At 37.2% G+C, this 17,641-nt stretch overlaps 1 protein-coding gene across 6 annotated transcripts in view; it reads left to right on the top strand.

Moving 5' to 3' along the window:
- LOC126357561 (golgin subfamily A member 6-like protein 22) overlaps nt 1-17,641 on the top strand; it is a 321,544-nt gene that overhangs the window by 217,573 nt on the left and 86,330 nt on the right. For 4 of the 6 annotated variants that reach the window (XM_050007468.1, XM_050007469.1, XM_050007472.1 and 1 more), the window contains exons 9-10: nt 1,959-2,136; nt 2,332-2,496. In XM_050007468.1, the coding sequence (XP_049863425.1) occupies nt 1,959-2,136; nt 2,332-2,496 (343 nt within the window). The remainder of the gene's footprint in view (nt 1-1,958; nt 2,137-2,331; nt 2,497-17,641) is intronic. The other 2 variants (XM_050007470.1, XM_050007471.1) reach the window with 1 other exon arrangement.

The following is a 17,641-nucleotide window of genomic DNA, read 5'->3' as shown; positions in this document are numbered from 1 at the left end:
GGCAGTCACACTCATACACAAACACACACACACACACACACACACACACACACACATACACTAATTAATTCACTGAGTGAGGTTCACATTCAGTGAGAAGAGACAAATTGCTATTAATCAGTGAAAACCACATTTTTTATGTAAAAGAACCACACAAATCAAACTACCCTGCCAATTAACTTCCCAGAACAGATAATCTTTTAAACAGAATATTCAAAATTCTTGATAGTTTATATTTATAAGAAACTGAATTAGAAGCCACATGTTAAAGATCATCTTAAACATTTAAGTTCTGCAAATTTTCATATAATATTAGATTTTGGGGATGAAAATATCCACAAGTTGACTTACTTTTTTTCTATTTTCATTCACTATTGTTTTATGACATATTCTGGAGTAACTTGTCACTGAGGAAAAAAGTATTTGTTGCATGTAAGTATCTTTATTTATTTATTTGTCTTCTTTCATTTGAGATCATCTCGCAATAATACAGGATTTTTGAAGGCAAAACAATGCAGATCGATATGCCAAAATGAAAAGCACATAGCATATGTATTTTGCTTTATCAAGATGTAATTTAGGATGATAGGTCAGATGGCTGGCTATGGCCCAGATTACGGACCATTCTGACATTTGCCTCAGTAATCTAGGAAAACCACAGAAAACACATACCAGGATGGGAAGACAGAGCAACTACATTCTCCTGAATATGAGGTCAATGTCTTAAGAGGTGCACTGCCTCATTCAGTAAGTCCATATTGTATAATGATCACAGTAATCATGATCCTTCTAATGGGGATATATGTGGTGTTCACTATAGAACCTCTTATAGACAGTACATTTGTTGTGAGCAGTCAATCACAATTTGAAAACAGCGGTAACATATGTAGATATAATACTTTAAGGATAAATGATGTACGTCTACATCTACATCCATACTCTGAAAACCACTGTGAAGTGTGTGGCATAGGGTCCTTCCCATTGTACAAGTTAGTAGGGCTTCCTCTCACTCCATTCACATGTGCATGAAGAATGAGTGTTTAAATGCCTCTGTGCATTCTGTAATTAGATTAAGCTTGTTCTTGCAGTCCCTACAGGAACATATGTAGAAGGTTATATGTTCATAGATCCATCACCAAAAGCTGGTTCATTAAACTTTTTAAGTAGGCTTTCTTGGGGCAGTGCGCATCTTACCTTCAAACTTCTGCCAGTTCAGTTTCTTCAGCATCTCCATAACACTCTCCCATGGGTCAAGAGACTGTATCCATTTCTGATGCCCTTTCATGAATATGTTCAATATCCCCACTTTAGTCCCAAACACTTGAGCAATATTCTAGGATGCGATTTGCAAGCAATTTTAATTGCAAACTGATATTCTGGCCATGAACCAGTGGCTGCGACCTGTTTTGCCTTTGACTGAGACTATGTGATTGTTCTTTTCATATCACTACAAATGTACAGTCTGTCACTCAGTCTTAGTGTGACACAGAAAGGAGTGGGGTGTACAGCTAAAAAAAAAATCTTGTATGTGTGTGTGTGTGTGTGTGTGTGTGTGTGTGTGTGTGTGTGTGTGTGTGTGTGGTTAAGAGAAGGTGAGAGAGATTGAAACTAGTGAACTTTAAATCAATGTATGCATGTGGAGAAATGTAAAGAAGGTAACTATTCCACTAGCAAATGTCAACAAGTTTTATTGCTCACTAAATTCCATGTGCTATACAATCGCTGATATATCTTTTGTTGCTGATTTTTCATATCCTTCATATACAAATTAAAAAGCCTCTGAAGTTACAGCAACCTATGTTATTTGTAGACAGGAAAGGTGTTCACATGCCTAATGTAATTTAAATAATGAGGATTTTTTGTATAAACAGGAACTGAAAATACATTTTCATGAGCAGATAAACCTAACTTCTTGTTATTAAGTACACTTCTAATGAAGTTATTTGTTTACAATACAGGTTGAACAATTGAGATCAAATCTAGCAGAAAAGGAACAATATTACCAGAAGGAAATAGAAAAAACCCGAACAAATGCAGATAGAGATATCTTCGACCTTCGTAGAAAATTGGACAAAATTGATATGGCATACCAGGAACAAATGGAAAAACTGACAGAAAAGCATGAGAAGGAAATTGGTATGTATCATTTTAAAATCAATACTGAAAGTATTTCTATTTTTCAGGTATTATAGATTAACATGTACCAGAAATTTGAAGAAACAAAATCATGTTTCTTTAGTTGTTATGTTTTAAGTGATGTAATTGATGAAATAAATGTCGTTAATTGATAGAAGTAAGTTTCAGTAAGCTATCCTCTATTTTCTCATTTAGAACATTTAAATGAGGAAGCAGAACGGAGGGTACAACAAGTGGAGCAGAACTGGCAGTTACAAATAAGTTCAACAAGAGCTACTCTTGAGTTAGTAAAGGAACAGATGCAACGTGATGCAGATGAAAGGATGGAAAGTCTTAAAGAAAAATATCAGCAGCAGCTAGGTTCGTAACTGCTCTTAAATCAACATCAGTTGTCAACAGCATTCCTTTGATGTAGGCTCTCAGAATGTTTCCCTAATTCGAGACTGATAGAGGAGGTTTATATTTATGTTTGTCAGTTTGTGTGTTCTTTAACAACTTACAAGCAATGATCCAGACCTGAAATCCAACTTAATATTTGGGCAACTTTCCAATACAATCATAACTGAATTACAGTTATTCAAGTAAATGTTTAGGAGTAACTTCACATCTAGCATGAAAATTAATAGCATTTTTGAAACTCTGATATTTGAACCCTTTTTTTATACTGCATTGTTTATTCCTATCCTGTGTGAGCCACAACACCCTGTCATAAAAAACTGGCACCTTGTACAATTTGCCTGAATATGAGACAATTTTATATCAGTCATTGACTAACAAAATAATTCATAACTTTGTGCAAAGAATACGGTGGAGTCTTCATAGAAAAGTAAGCCTTAGTTATATTAAGGTTTGGTTAAATAATTGATAGTTGTGAACTTGTAACCTCTCCACTTATGTGTACCATCCTACTAGTTAAATTTACTTACAGCTGACTTTAGTTGTGCAGTTTCTTGTCTGTAGAATGAATTGTTTAGAGAGGCATTTTGTTAATTAATCCATTTACAATAACTGTGTGCTATCATTCACAAAGACAGTCAAGTCAGTGTTTCATTTCTGGAAATATTAGGAATTGGAATTTTTACATGTACATTTACGCTTCATTAAAATACACTGTGTTTCACCGTTGAATGAGTGACTATGGAACTTCAAAAAAGGTCTACATTTAATATTCCAATGCAAGCCACTAGTGACCAAAAGACACAAAGCATTTGGGTCACTAATTCCTGAAGAGATTTTGTCTAACAAAGATGTAATAAATTGCCTCCTACTACTCTACAGGGATACGGACTGGCTTAACTAGAATTGCAGGGAGAGGTACCACACAATAAACTTATTTTCATTGTGAGAAACAGGGGCTACATCCACTGTTGTTATACCTCCCTGGTTAAATCAAATTAATGTTTAAGTAATACATTTCCTTGTCCAAACACATTTAAGACACTTAACAGAATACCATAGCTTTAGAACTCCTTATCTCATTCACATGTTTATTTTAAATAATTCAGATTTGACTTTTTAGAGAAATTGATATTTTGCTTTCCTTTCCTGTTCATTTAAAAATATGTATATTAGTTAAGTAAATTTACTTTGAATAGCACCAAACTATTTACATTATCCTCACACATCAGAAAAACACCTTGTGGCTGTACTTCAGGGCCTGGCCAAAGAAGTCATCTAATTAAGTTATAATGAGAAGTTAAAAGTAATGGACAAATGAACCAAGTTATGATTAGTTTTACTTAAACAAAGTAATGAATAAACCAAACATAGAAATATTGTATAATCAATATTAATCTTCCAAAAGTAAACTAAACAGGAAAGAAGCAGTTAAAAATCGAAAACATGGTGAAGACGACACTAGAGTCAAAAATCAAATACATAAAAGCTTTGGGACACCAATAACTGAAAAGAATTTACAAAACTAGAGCATTTCACAACCATGTCAGGAAATGGATGAAGAGGTCAACTAGCTCATCTAACAACTCATATTGGTCTTTGATGGATAACATAATTTTTGAGTTTTTAGGAAGTGAACAAACGAGAATAATGGTTTAAAAGTTCAGTCAAGCAGTTCTCCATGTTTTTTTATAAAATTATTTTACTGAGAAATGACTGATTCCTTGTGCAGGTCTACAGTAATTGCAGATATTAAGACTTCATGCTTCACGAAACCATAAATGAGATATCTCAAGCTGGCAAGTTGAAGAACTGTAATCAAATTTTCCAACTGGTTAGTAACAAGAAGTGATACTAAAAGAGCAAAGTGAAGATAGTCATGAGATGCCACTTTTGTGTAATTTTCTCCATGAGTTATTCTTCTGCAATAACATACTTAACTTGTTACCACATTGGCGTGCATATAAGCCATACTCATGTATGAGCTGCACTGTTAATAATGTGGTCAAAAATTTACACTGCATTACCCATTTTCACAATGTAGTCACACTTGATCACACCTTTCCCCTCCACTCCTCCAGGAGGCTCACATCTCTTTTCTCAGAACATGCTTGGCCACTGCAGGTCATTACAGCAACAGCACAAATAAAGTTTGGAATTAGTGCGAAATTTATAAGCGTCTGTCACAACAAAAATGACTGTAGTTCTGGTTCTAATTCAGCTACAGTAATGAAAATAGTACCATTGGAAAACTAACAAATAGATCTTTACATAGATATGCTACATGGCAAGTTTCTGAGAATTTTCATACTAAAGGTCCTTGGCCTTTGACCTTGAATATCTGAAAACATCCCATCTTCAATTTTTTGAAAAAAAAATTAATTGCTCCAGTATGTTACTATAAATATGGTAAATATCAAGATGGCACACCAAAGGCATCATGCAGAAAAAATTATTTTGTCAGCATCAATACACTACTGAAATGAAGAAGGTAACACACATATATGAAACACAACTTATGATAAAGTACAAGCCATAAGTAATATTGTACAAAAATATGGTTTACATTATTATATTGGTATTATGAATTATTTACATTACATTACATTACAGCTGTAATGAAAAGGCAATGAAAAGTTATTAGATCTCTCCTCACAATTCTGATACAAACATCTGGTTTGGCAGGAAACAAAAATGATGGAGATGGTCCATGTGGATACAAGAAGTTGACCTTTACTTCATCTGTTTCTTCACATGTTTGCATTTTATTCACCATAGCAATCACTGACTCTTCTCTACCCACTAAAGAAGCAGAATATGACTTTGTCTTTACCAAACCTTTGTTAACAGGAATTACACAATGAAGCTTATGGTTACTTGGAATCGTCCTTGTATTTTTGAAATGTTGTTTCAGCTTGGCCATATCTTCTTCATGATGGGAAACCAATGTATGATGGAAGACACATGAAAGGATACTTTCCTTGCACCACTCAAACAACTGTCGTGATGTCAAAATATGATTTTCGTAAGGTCACGTGAGGCTGGCAAGTTTTGCTAATCTCTTTATGGTCCCTGCTACCCCATCCTAAGGTCCTTTACCATGCACTGTAGCAAAAAAAATGCCATTCTGCTGTAACATCAAAATCTTCTTCATGGTAGGACAGGTTCATAAAGTTCTTTCTGTTTTTGTATTGCGCAGCACATCCATCTGAAAAGAAATAAATGTGCTTTGGATTTGAAAACTGACATTTTAAGAAATTGGTGAAATTTGAATGGAAAGAATAAACTCACACTGCATCATGCTGAAGGCAGTCAGATACATGTCATATTTGATTAGTGCTTGAGTCTCTGTATCAAGGTACAAATGGGTGAATTGTAGCCTGTGAATTATTCCAGTGGACTCATTGTATCTCATCCTGAATGGTGAAGGAGTAATTTTTTGCAAAGTCACAAAGAACAAGAAACTTATTTACTTTGAGACCTTTTTTAATGATTTTACAGAAATGTGACTGCTGCTGGGAGATAAATGAGTGTGGTAGGAGCTGTTGTAACATAGATGCAGACACCTCAATGAAATCATCTGTTGATTTTGTTATAGCCTCTAGAACTACCCTGCCTGTAGTTTACCAACACTTATATGCAATTTCGTCAATGCAGTTCTTACCAAACAGACCATACAGGTAACCAGTTAGTCTTGTCACACCTGGACAATAGGGACATGAATCTAAGAAACATGCTGGTAGTGCAGGATTACATGTACCAAATGCTACACAGTACTTATATGATGGTAATGTGTATTCTTCACTCTTTGTCAGTGCTTTAAGTTTACAACCTTCAATCATAACTTGAAATTCACTTGCAAGACACACACACAAACAGCATGGGTTCCACTGGCATTGGCAAGAACACAGTGCTTTGGCCGCAACTCACAACTTTTGGAAAATCCAATATTTATATCTAGGTATTAATCTTGAAATATGCATACAGTTCCTTAAGATTGTGCAACACTAGCTGCTTTTGTTTATGTACTGTAATTCCATTTTCTTTCACAGACACAAAGTCCTTTCTTCCTGGCATCTTATGGCTAACGTCATGATCACAGTAAAAATCACGCATATGCTGAACAGTTTTCTCACATAATGTCTTACCTGGCTTTGGATTTGGTGTCACAATACACCATGTTCTCCTAGTAACTGTTTTGCTCTCCGCACCATCTAATCTGAAGCAGAAAATTCTTACATAGTTTTCCTTTTACTCCAGCTCTTAGGAAGTACAGTTAGAACTTGTGTTTTGTTGCACATACGGTCTGAATTGTGAAATTTATCTTTCAACTGGATGATAATTTCACTTTCTCCATTTTCACACTCTTCTTTTTCTGGTTGTGCCACATAAGTATGCTCCAATACAGAGGCTATTTTTTTTTCAGTTTTTGCTTTGGGTATTTTTTCTCACTCTGAAGCCTCTTTTTCTTCACAGGAGATTCACCTAAATACTGAAGGCTACTATTTAAAGCATGGAGTACCAGATCTGATGCTACTTCATCTTCACTTAAATCTTCTCTTGAAGTACCTGGCACAACTGAGACAACCTTTGCAGTGATTGTTGGGTTTTACAATATTTTTTCCTACATTTATTGCAAATTTTTCCACCTAACTATAGTTAAGGATATTTGTTTATCATACACTCCTAAATATTCCTTAAATTCGTCTGCACTCTTGCATGACCTTCTTCCCTAAATGGATTGCAACAATACCATTTTCGCCTGAAATCCATTTTTTACTAAATATTACGTGATGACACATTTACGTTGTACTTTGTTAAACAAGCCACAGCCATAAAACATACGAAACAAAATTTGCATAATATATAGAGATCATTGGACTAATGGTGACTAGTTGAAATAAGAGCCTCTCTGATTGGCTGTTCACTAAAACAGGCTAATGTTGATTGTTTGAAATAAAAATCTCTCTGATTGGCTTTTCACTAAAACCGACTAATGTTGATTGGTTGAAATAAAGGTGTCTCTCATTGGCTGTTCACAGCTAGAAATATTAAAGAACTGGTCTGAATAAAAGTAACTGATATTGGCAGGTGTTATAGGAAAAAACTGGATACATAGCTGCTTACTGCCTGTTGATGGTGTACTTAAGTTGACAAAATAATTTTTTGTGCATGATGCCTTTGGTGTGCCATCTTGATATTTACCATATTTATAGTAACATACTGTAGCAATTAAATGTATTTTTTTCAAAAAAATTGAAGATGGGGTGTTTTGTGATATTTAAGGTCAAAGGTCAAGGTCAGTGATCTTTACTACGAATATTGTCAGAAACCTGGCATGTGGCATATTATTGTAAAGGTCTATTTGCTAGCTTTCCAATGGTACCATTTTTATTGCTGTAACTGAATTAGAACCGGAATTACAGTCATTTATGTTGTGACATACACATGTAAATTTAGCACAAATCCCAAACTTTGCAGACCTATAACTTTCTTCACAATTGTAACACACACCTGCAAATTGGTATTTTTCCATCTATTATCTGGGTCAATGAATGCATCAAGTCTGAAAGAAATCTGAGAGGACTCTACTAATTACACTTCCTCTCCCTTCCCTCCCAGCCCCTCTTCTCCCCTCCCACCGTGCCTTTGCACAGGATAGTCTTCTTGGTGTTGATCATTCTTGAATTTACTTTAAATGTGAACAGTTTAGGTTAGGCTATACCATGACTGTTAATGACTCAAATGAAACAACAAGTTTAGTATCACCAGTCACTGTTTATTTATGGCCATGATGCATTTCAAAGGTTTAAACCTCCATCATCAGGTGGATTTACATGTGGACACTATTTCAGAACATGGGTTTGGGCTTTTTGACAAGAAAACTAATTTATATCTGATGGTAAAAATGAAATAAGTCAAACAGAATACTTCCAGTGGTCACAGGTTCCTTGCACTATTGTCACACATCACATTTGTACTGTCATTTTGGTAAACAAAGGTGGTGTCTCTAAGCTGTTAGGTGGATGTATCAAAAGAGAAACATTATCACAAAGTATAAAGAATATGCATCATAACCACATTATTACAGAATAAGTTTTAAAGGATTTTGGAGACCTTCCTTTAGAGGTGTTGAATACATGTGTTGCAATAATTATTTCATGTGGTATATTTATCCAATTTTGTCAAGTTTATATAGTTTAAACTTCATATTCATTTGTATAATCAGGTGACATGTTGCTAAGTTTAAACACAATAATTATGTTGGCCACAGTGGTTAAATTATACATAAATAACAATTTTAGTTGGGATTCATAGATAGAAATGAAAGGCTGGAGGCAGAGGAAGAGGAAGAGAAAGAGGAGGAGAGAGGGAGAGAGAGAATGGAAGGAGTGATTGGATGGCAGCAAACTTTCCAAATCAAGGAATTCTTAAGATTACATTTTTATTACACATAATAACTGACTAAAGGTTGGGGTAATACATTGGTTAAGGCCTTGTGTGTGTGTGTGTGTGTGTGTGTGCGTGTGTGTACATTGCAAATTTAATAATGTTGGAAGTTGCTGAAAACAGAGATGATACTGTTTTAAATATTGTCATTTTTGTCACTAAAGATGGACTCAGGTTTTTGTGTTTGGTGATTGTGTATTTGGAGTGTTTCAAGGATGTCTAGTTTTCTGGCTTTGGGTTGGGTGTGTGGAATGCTGATACCTGTATTGTTAACATGGTGTTTTGTTTCATGCGGGTGGGTGGCTATTGCTGATGTGTGGTATGTTTTGTTTTTTTAGTGCATCTATGTGTTCTTTGAATCTAAGCTCAAACTATCCTCATGTTTGACCTTTGTGTGCTGCTGTTGTTAGGTAGCTTCTGTCTACTGTTTTTGTTTATAGTAAGGGATATGTTTATGCCTTTTTGTTTGAATACATTGGCAATCTGATATGAAATATTACATAGTAATGGGATTGTGTGGATGATGTTGCTTTCTGTGATTGCTTTGCCACTGTTTAGTCTTTTAGGGTTTCTACTGTGGAACTGTTATAACCATTTGCAGTAGCTGTTTGTTTTATTATTTCAATTTCTTGTTCACAAGTATCTTCAGAGAGTGGTAGTTGGATAACTTTATTGGTCATGCACCACAATGTTCCCATTTTGTGGGCTGTGGGGTGACAGAAGGAGCTGTGGATTGTTGTTTGGTAATATTAGGCTTCTATTATGAAGGTAGAATGTAGTACATTTCTCTCAAAGTGTACAATTACAAAGCATAGATTATTTGCACTGTAGACACATCAAATTAGTTTTAAAAGATATGGTTATAATAATTAACATATTTAAGCAGGCATTTCTGAATTTTTATGCATGAAATTGCCAAACTGTTCTGCTTGAATTCTTCAATTGAATAATAACATTGTCCACTAGTTTATTAGGAAACAATCTTTTTAATGGGTCAAACTCCATATTTAACAGATTTGTGTTATTTAATTTACTGTACATTTTTATTCCCATGTACAATGGTGTCTGAGCATAAAGTTTTAAATTATGAGAGGGAAGCTTGAAACTGTGTCTGTGATGAGTACTGTAATTGTGGTTGAAACGAAAATTGTCAAGTAAGTTTTGATTTTTATGCATAAAAATAAAAATTTTGTTGTTGTACAGAGAGGGAGTGGTTGGTATTTTTTACAATGGGTAACATGATGTTCTATTTTTGGACTAAATACATATTTCTCATGATTCTCTAATGAAGTGTAAGTAATCTCAGGCTGTTCATAGAGTTTCCCCAGAAAATTATCCCATATTGAATTATAGCTTCAGAGATGCTGTGGTAGACTATCTTCCTGGTGTCTGTAAGGGTTGAACCAGATAATACATTCATCACATAAGCTAAGCTGTTTACTTTGTTTGCTAAGAAATCTACATGTGCTTTCCAATTTAAATTTTCTAGGTTTCCTATTATATTTACCACAGTATCATAAATCTGTTCTAAATTGTCATTTTCAATTAAAACCAAGATGTCATCTGTGAATAAAATGGAGTGAACATCAGTGCTTAAAGGTAAATCATTTATGAACATCAGAAAAAGATATGGCCCTAAAATTGAGCCCTGCAGGACCCCTGTACAAATCCTTTTCCAGTCAGAGAATATTTTTTTCTATTTGAATTTAGAATGACTTTCTGTTTTCTTTCTAACAAATAAGATTGCAATGCCCTGTCCATGATCCCGTCTCTCTCTAACTTCTGTAGAAGTAGTAAGTGGTTGACCAAGTCAAAAGTTTTGGTGAAATAACAAAAAATACTTGTGACCATTTTACCCTTGTTTAAAGCAGAGCTTATCTTTGTAGTGAATCCCCTGATAGCATTTATAGTATTTTTCCCCTTTTGAAATCCAAACTGATCTTTAATGATAATATCGTTTTCTATAAGAAAGTTTTAGAGATGTTTCGCAACAATACTTCATATGACAAATGGAATTGAAGGGCTGCGACTTGAAGGGTGTAATTTAGCTGCTTATTATTTAGAACTAGTAAAGAGAAAGGTGGTACTGTGATTTGTATTGGCAGTAAAATCATTTATAAACCTTTAGATTTAAACAAATATTCTGCAGATCAACATTTTGAAGTCTGTGGGACTGAAATAACTGCAAAGAACCTGTCAGTTACAGTGTTTACAATTTACAGAGCTCCAGCAGGGACATTTTGTATTTTTCTGGGTAAGTTAGAAGTGCTTTTGGGGAAAAAATTCTTCCAAATCCAGAAATTTAACAGTTGCTAGGAACTTTACTGTCAACTTCTTAACTGATAGTAACAATAGGACTGGTACATTTAATGAGTTTTACAATTTGGATGCTATGGTTGCCTTCCCCACTAGAGTTACAGAAAATTGCAGAAGTGTGATAGACAATATTTTCATTGACATGAACAGAATCGACAATGCAAGTATAAGCCAAGTCATAAATGGCCTTTCTGATCATGATGGCCAACTGCTTAAGGTTAATAACATCAGTTTGTACAGCAAAGTCACCCGTACCTACCAGTCCTTTTGATGTATAAACACTGAAACTCTTCCTGGCTTTAATTACTATCTATCACAAGTAGATTGGGACCTAGTTTATAGGATAACTGATGTAATGATAAATTTAACAATTTCTTAAATGAATTTGTCTCCCTGTTTGAAATGTCTTTTCTAAAATGAACTGTCCATCTGATATCAAAGCCCACATTAATTCCCCACCTACGTTTAAATTTAAATTAAGAAAATACCTTCTGGATGAGTCCTTCTACTCTCTCGTTAAGCACTTGCAGAGTAGGCTCGCCCCCCCCCCCCCTTTTTTTTCCCTCTCCTCCTCTGAGCACTATGGGACTTTACATCTGACGTCATCAGTCCTCTAGAACTTAGAACTACTTAAACCTAACTAACCTAAGGACATCACACACATCCATGCCCAAGGCAGGATTCGAACCTGCAACCGTAGCAGTCTCGCGGTTGAGGGCCTAGAACCGCAAGGCCTCCATGGCCAGCTGCAGAGTAGGCCTAATCAGTGACCATATTTGTAATTTTCATAGTGTTTCCTATTTATAATCTAGTCTATGTTTATTTTATGTTAGCTGTAATTCGTCTTCGCTGCCTAAGATGAACAGTGTATGAATTTTACTGTTTCTGTACCAAAAGTTATTTCCAGTAGTTTATGTCATGTATATTTGAACTGTGTCTATTTCATTTTAGTTCAACCTTTAAGCTTGTATCAGCATATTGCTGCATCAGATTGCTACATTCTTGCCATTTGTACTAATGTTTGTATATCTATAAAGATGTAAATCTGACTCGTTCCACATCCTTGTGATTAATCCCTATATGGATTCATGGAATTTGAAATAAATAAATATCGCCTTAGCAAAAACTTAGAGTAGGGAAATAGGGCATTAATTTACCATGTCATCTGGTGAGCCTTTCTTGAACAATGGTCTTATTGCAGCATATTTTAACACGTCTGGGAAATATCCTTCCTCAAATGACTGATAAATAATTTTAGCCACTGGATGAGAAATGATGTTATAAACAGCCTTGACTACAGTGGTTGGAATTTCATCCCAACCAGCTGATTTCTTGTTTTGTAAAGACACTATAGCATCTTCTACATCTTTTGGGATAATTCTTTTGAATTTTTTAAGGCCTGCAATTTTTTTTATTTTTACAATGTTGACATCTACCTTGTCCTGGTGGGGTGTTGTATCTACTTCTGACTTTACCACAGTTACGAAAAAATCATTGAAACAGTTTGACACTTAAAGGCTCTATAATCACATCATTTTTAATTTTATTTTGGACAATTTCTTGGCACTTGTTCTTTGCTCCCAAGTCAGATTTGATGATACCCCACTTTGCCTTTCATTTACTAATATACATGTTGCCATTTTTGTTATGATGTAACTCATTGTGAAGCTGTCTTTTCCTGACACTAGAAACTTTTACTCCTGGTGTAATCCAATTTATTTTATTGGCCACTCTTTTTAGTCAGGTGTGAGGGGGAAAAGTTTCATTGGAAACATCAAGGAAACAGTTTAGAAATGTTCTGAATTTTTTTTCAAACTATTGTCTGTTATTCTTTACTCTAATGGTAAAATCTAAAAAAATTATACTGCCACCTACTTGGTATTCAGCTGTGAATTTTATGTTTTCATGAGAGTTGTTGAATAATTGGTTCAACTTACTGATATCATCTTTTGTGCCATTGATTAAAATGATGATATCATTTACATATCTGTAACAGTAGATGATATTTTTGAGGAGGTGGAGATTGGAATTCAGGATTTTATCTTTAAATTATTTATAAGTATTTGAGTTAATAATTCAGAAAGGTTTGAGCCCATTGCCAGGCAGGTCATTAGTAGAGTTTATTGTTAAATTTGAAATAGTTGTATAAAAGTGTCGATTCAAGCAGATCTATTAGTTCAGTAATTTGAATTGAAGGGTTTTTTTGTGCACTTGCTTGGATTTGGTTACTGATTATGGTCACTCATATTTTTCTGTTCCTGCACATGTAATCCTCCACTATAGGGTCCCCATTGATGAGTTTCTCCCACCATTCCTTTTCCAAATTTTACAGAAGTGCAGATCTTGTAGGGAAGGTCATCCAATGCAGTGTGCATTCCACACGCAGTGTTTTTCTGCCTTTACACCCTTCTTTTCTGGCAAGGGTATTACAACCAAAACCCAACACAGTAGCCATCATGTGGTGGTGGGCGGGGCAATGGGGAGGGCGTGGGGACAAGTATCTGCCTAGTGATAGCCCCCTAACCACAAAGGGATCACACTATTGGTGCCTGAGCTGGAAGCTCCGTGCATATGCCAACGCGTATGTTCCCTTTGTGGCTGGGGCACAGGGCTCTGGGCAATGGTTAACCAGCCGGAGGAGCTGTCCATCGGGAGACCCTCCATTTGGAGTGGTTGTACCAAGGTGGATAATTCACAAATGAAGTGCCATAAACTTTCTTTGGATGTTGACCACATTGCCCAAGTAGTCTCTCCTGAAGGAAAGAATTACTACAGTGCAGTGAGGTATGACCCCACATTGATTCCTTCCCTTGCTACTCTGTGGAAGGAACATAGTGCTAAGAGTCAAGACAGATATACTCCCCACAATACTTAGTTTGCTCTAGGACCAAGGGGATTTATTTATGGTCACAAAGCCATTATTCTTTGTTGAAGACCTTAAGGACACATTTGGGGAAGTAACAAATTTTAAAAATGAAAAGTGGTTCACTTCTGATTAAAGTGGAATCCCTAACTCAGACATGGCACTGCTCACCTGTAACAAGCTGGGTGACATACATGTAACTGTTATCCCCCATAACTGTCTTAACATGGTACAGGGCATTCTCTTCCACCATGAAAACCTTTTACGTACTGATGAAAAGTTACATACCAATTTGAAGTGGCATTGTATGCATTTTGCCCATCATGTCCAGGGTGGACCAAAGACAATAGGGTTGATACTAGGGCCTTCATTTTGGCCTTTGATAGTGTCTGTTACCTGAAAAGGTGAAGGTGATGGGGTATCAGTATGATGTGAAACCTTATCTCCCCTCCTATGTGCAGCTTCAAATGCATGAGATTCGGGCACATACCTGTGCATGGTAACACCACTCCCATCTGTGGGGCTTGCGGATGTCAGCTGTATACAAACACTCCTTGTGCCCCTACCTCCATTTGTGTAAATGGCAGGGAGAGCACCATTCCTGCTGTTCACTGGGCTGTTGTATTTTCGAAAGAGAAAATAAAATCCAAGAACACAAGACTCTGGATGGACTGAAGTAGTGGGAGAACAAAAATAAATATTATCATTTACATCCTGTACATATGATTATGACATTTGCTACAGCTACAGCTCACCCTTTCTAATGAAAGTACCCTCACATTTCATGCCTTCTGGGTTGGATCCTCACGATCACTCCAGTGCACCCTCTCCCCTGGTGGTTGGAGCCCCTCCTCTGACTGTTTCCCAAACACCCAATTTGGGAGCATCCTCTCCCCACCCAAAGGGGACATCAAACTGCAATCCCCTGCCAGAGAAGCAACACCTTTCTCCATCATCCCTCACTAGAAAGAGGTCCTTCAGAACACTCCCTTCCCAGAATTCTGCTGATATGCAATTGTATACCAGGCAGTGGCTGAAGGACCAATGGGTTGTTGGTTGTAGGACTTAGCATTCCTCCTCTGTCCTGGAAAATAGGGCAGACAAGCCAACATGGACATCAAAACCATCCAATATTAGGGAAAAAAAGAAGACTTCAAAGACAAAGAAGGTTCCAGTGGTCCCCATGCCATCAGACCCCATATGTACCAACTCTGCACCTGAGGCAGAGTTCCTGGTTGCCCCTGTGGCACCCAATCGTCCTACACAACCTGCTTCAGAACCAATGTGTATTAATGCCATATCCTTTGAGCCTGAGGAATCAGGCTCTGGGGCATGAACTACCTCCTTGGTCCCTGCGTCGATCTGCCACCTAACAAAATGTCAGAAACAAGAAGACTGGGAACAGTATGTTACCACCATAGAGTTATCCTCCAGTGGAACTGTAACAGTTTTTTTTTTCACCATCTGGCTGAGCTGTGACATGTCCATTAGGGCTATTATAAGAATCAAGTTGATTGTAATAGAGAATGGGGCAGAGTTTTCATGTCTGGACTTTGTCTACAGTGAACATGTGCCACTTGATATGATCTTGGATGCTGTGGCTCTTCGTGTGAGGATATTTATGGATTTTACCATTTGTTATATGAATCTCTTTCTCAGTGGTGAAGTGTTGTCCACATTGATTTCTCAGCTCCCCACACCATTCCTCATTTTGGGTGATGTAAGTGCCCACAACACTTTGTGGGGTGGAGCTGTAACAACTGACTGCAGTAAGGCTATCAAAACTTTGGTCCTAGAGCTCAATCTTTGTCCCTTGAATACTAGTGCCTCCACAGTTTTCTGTGTGGTGTTTGGACCTTATTTGGCCACTGATCTTTCCATTTACAGCCCTGGTTTCTCCCTCCATCCATTGCAGAGTCCATGATGCCCTGTGTCACAGTGATTATTTTCTGAAAGTCATTTCCTTCCTCGACTCCTAGATGTCTACCATATGTACTTTCAACAATGCTGAAAGGGATGCCTTTGCCTCTGCTGTTGCCCTATGTGAAGGTATTGTTGAAGCTGTCCAGAGCACAACCACTGCCATTGTATTAGCAACAGGCATAGCAGTCTCCTGTTCTTCAGGATCTGCCCATTGGAAGGCAGTATCTTAGTGGACTTCTGGAATCACCATGGTCAATAGAGATCACAGACAGGCTCTCTAACACCAGAAGCAACTTCCATCAATGGAGCAATTCATTGCCCTTAAATGGCTCCATGCCCAGGTCCACCACTAAATAAAATGACAGAAACTAGAATGCTGTGAACAGAATGTTACTACCAATGGATTGCATACCCCTCTTTCTCAGGTTTGGGTAACAGTTCAGTGCCTCAGTGGAGACCACCCCCCACAGATGTACTTGGTGTCACCCTGAATGGGGTTAGGTTAGGTTAGGTTTGTCCGCACTTACCCAGTTACTGTCACTAAAAATTTTGCTCTGCATTATGGTCAAGTCTCTGTGTCTGAAAATTATTGGCCTGCATTCTGTGACCTCAAACACTGGTTGCAGTAAATTTACTTACCTTTCCCTACATGTCACCTGGAGCCATATAATGCACCTTTCAGTGAGTGAAATTTCTCAGTGCCCTAGCCCTTTGCTCTGACATGGATCCAGGGCCAGACTGCATCTACAGCCAAATGTTCCAACACCTATAGTGGATTGCCAACATACCTCCCTTGCCATTTTCAACTGTATCTGGAGTGAGGATGAGTTCCTTCCTCAATGGTAAAGTGTGATTGTCCCAGTACAACAATTTGGTAAACACGCTCTTAAGGTGGACAGCTGTCAAGCAATTAGTCTCGCTAATGTTCTCTGCAAGTTGCTTGAACACATGGTGAGCCAGTGGCTGTACCTTGCGTGTTGGGATCTTTCAGCTCTGTCCCAAGGTTGTTTTTGCCAAGGCCATTCTACTGCTGACAAGCTGCCCTGCTGTGAGACTGCTACCCAGTCAGCTTTTGCCCAGCTTCAACACTTTGTAGCTGTTTTCTTTGACTTACAAAAGGCTTATAACACCACATGTTGTCATTACATCTTGATTACCCTACATGAATGGGGTTTCTGGGTCCGAGTCCCAATTTTTTGGGGGTTGGGTTGTTTGGGGGAAGAGACCAAACTGCAAGGTCATTGGTCTCATCGGATTAGGGAATGATGGGGAAGAAAATCGGCCAAGGAAATCACGGAAAACCTAAATCACGATAGCTGGACGCGGGATTGAACCGTCGTCCTCCTGAATGCGAGTCCAGTGTGCTAAGTACTGCGCCACCTCGCTCGGTCCCAATTTTTGTGTGGAACTTCATGTCACAACTTACTTTCCAGGTTCAAGTTAGTGCTTATCACAGTAACCCCCCCCCCCCCCCCCCCCCAAAAAAAAAAAACCATTAGTGTGGCCATGCTGGGCTCTGTATTGTGTGTGCCACTTTTTCTAGGTGAAGCTGCAACT

The sequence above is a fragment of the Schistocerca gregaria genome, chromosome 1 (genome assembly GCF_023897955.1).
Source record: "Schistocerca gregaria isolate iqSchGreg1 chromosome 1, iqSchGreg1.2, whole genome shotgun sequence".
Classification (NCBI taxonomy): Eukaryota; Metazoa; Arthropoda; class Insecta; order Orthoptera; family Acrididae; genus Schistocerca; species Schistocerca gregaria.
This window is presented reverse-complemented; position numbering and strand designations above follow the sequence as displayed.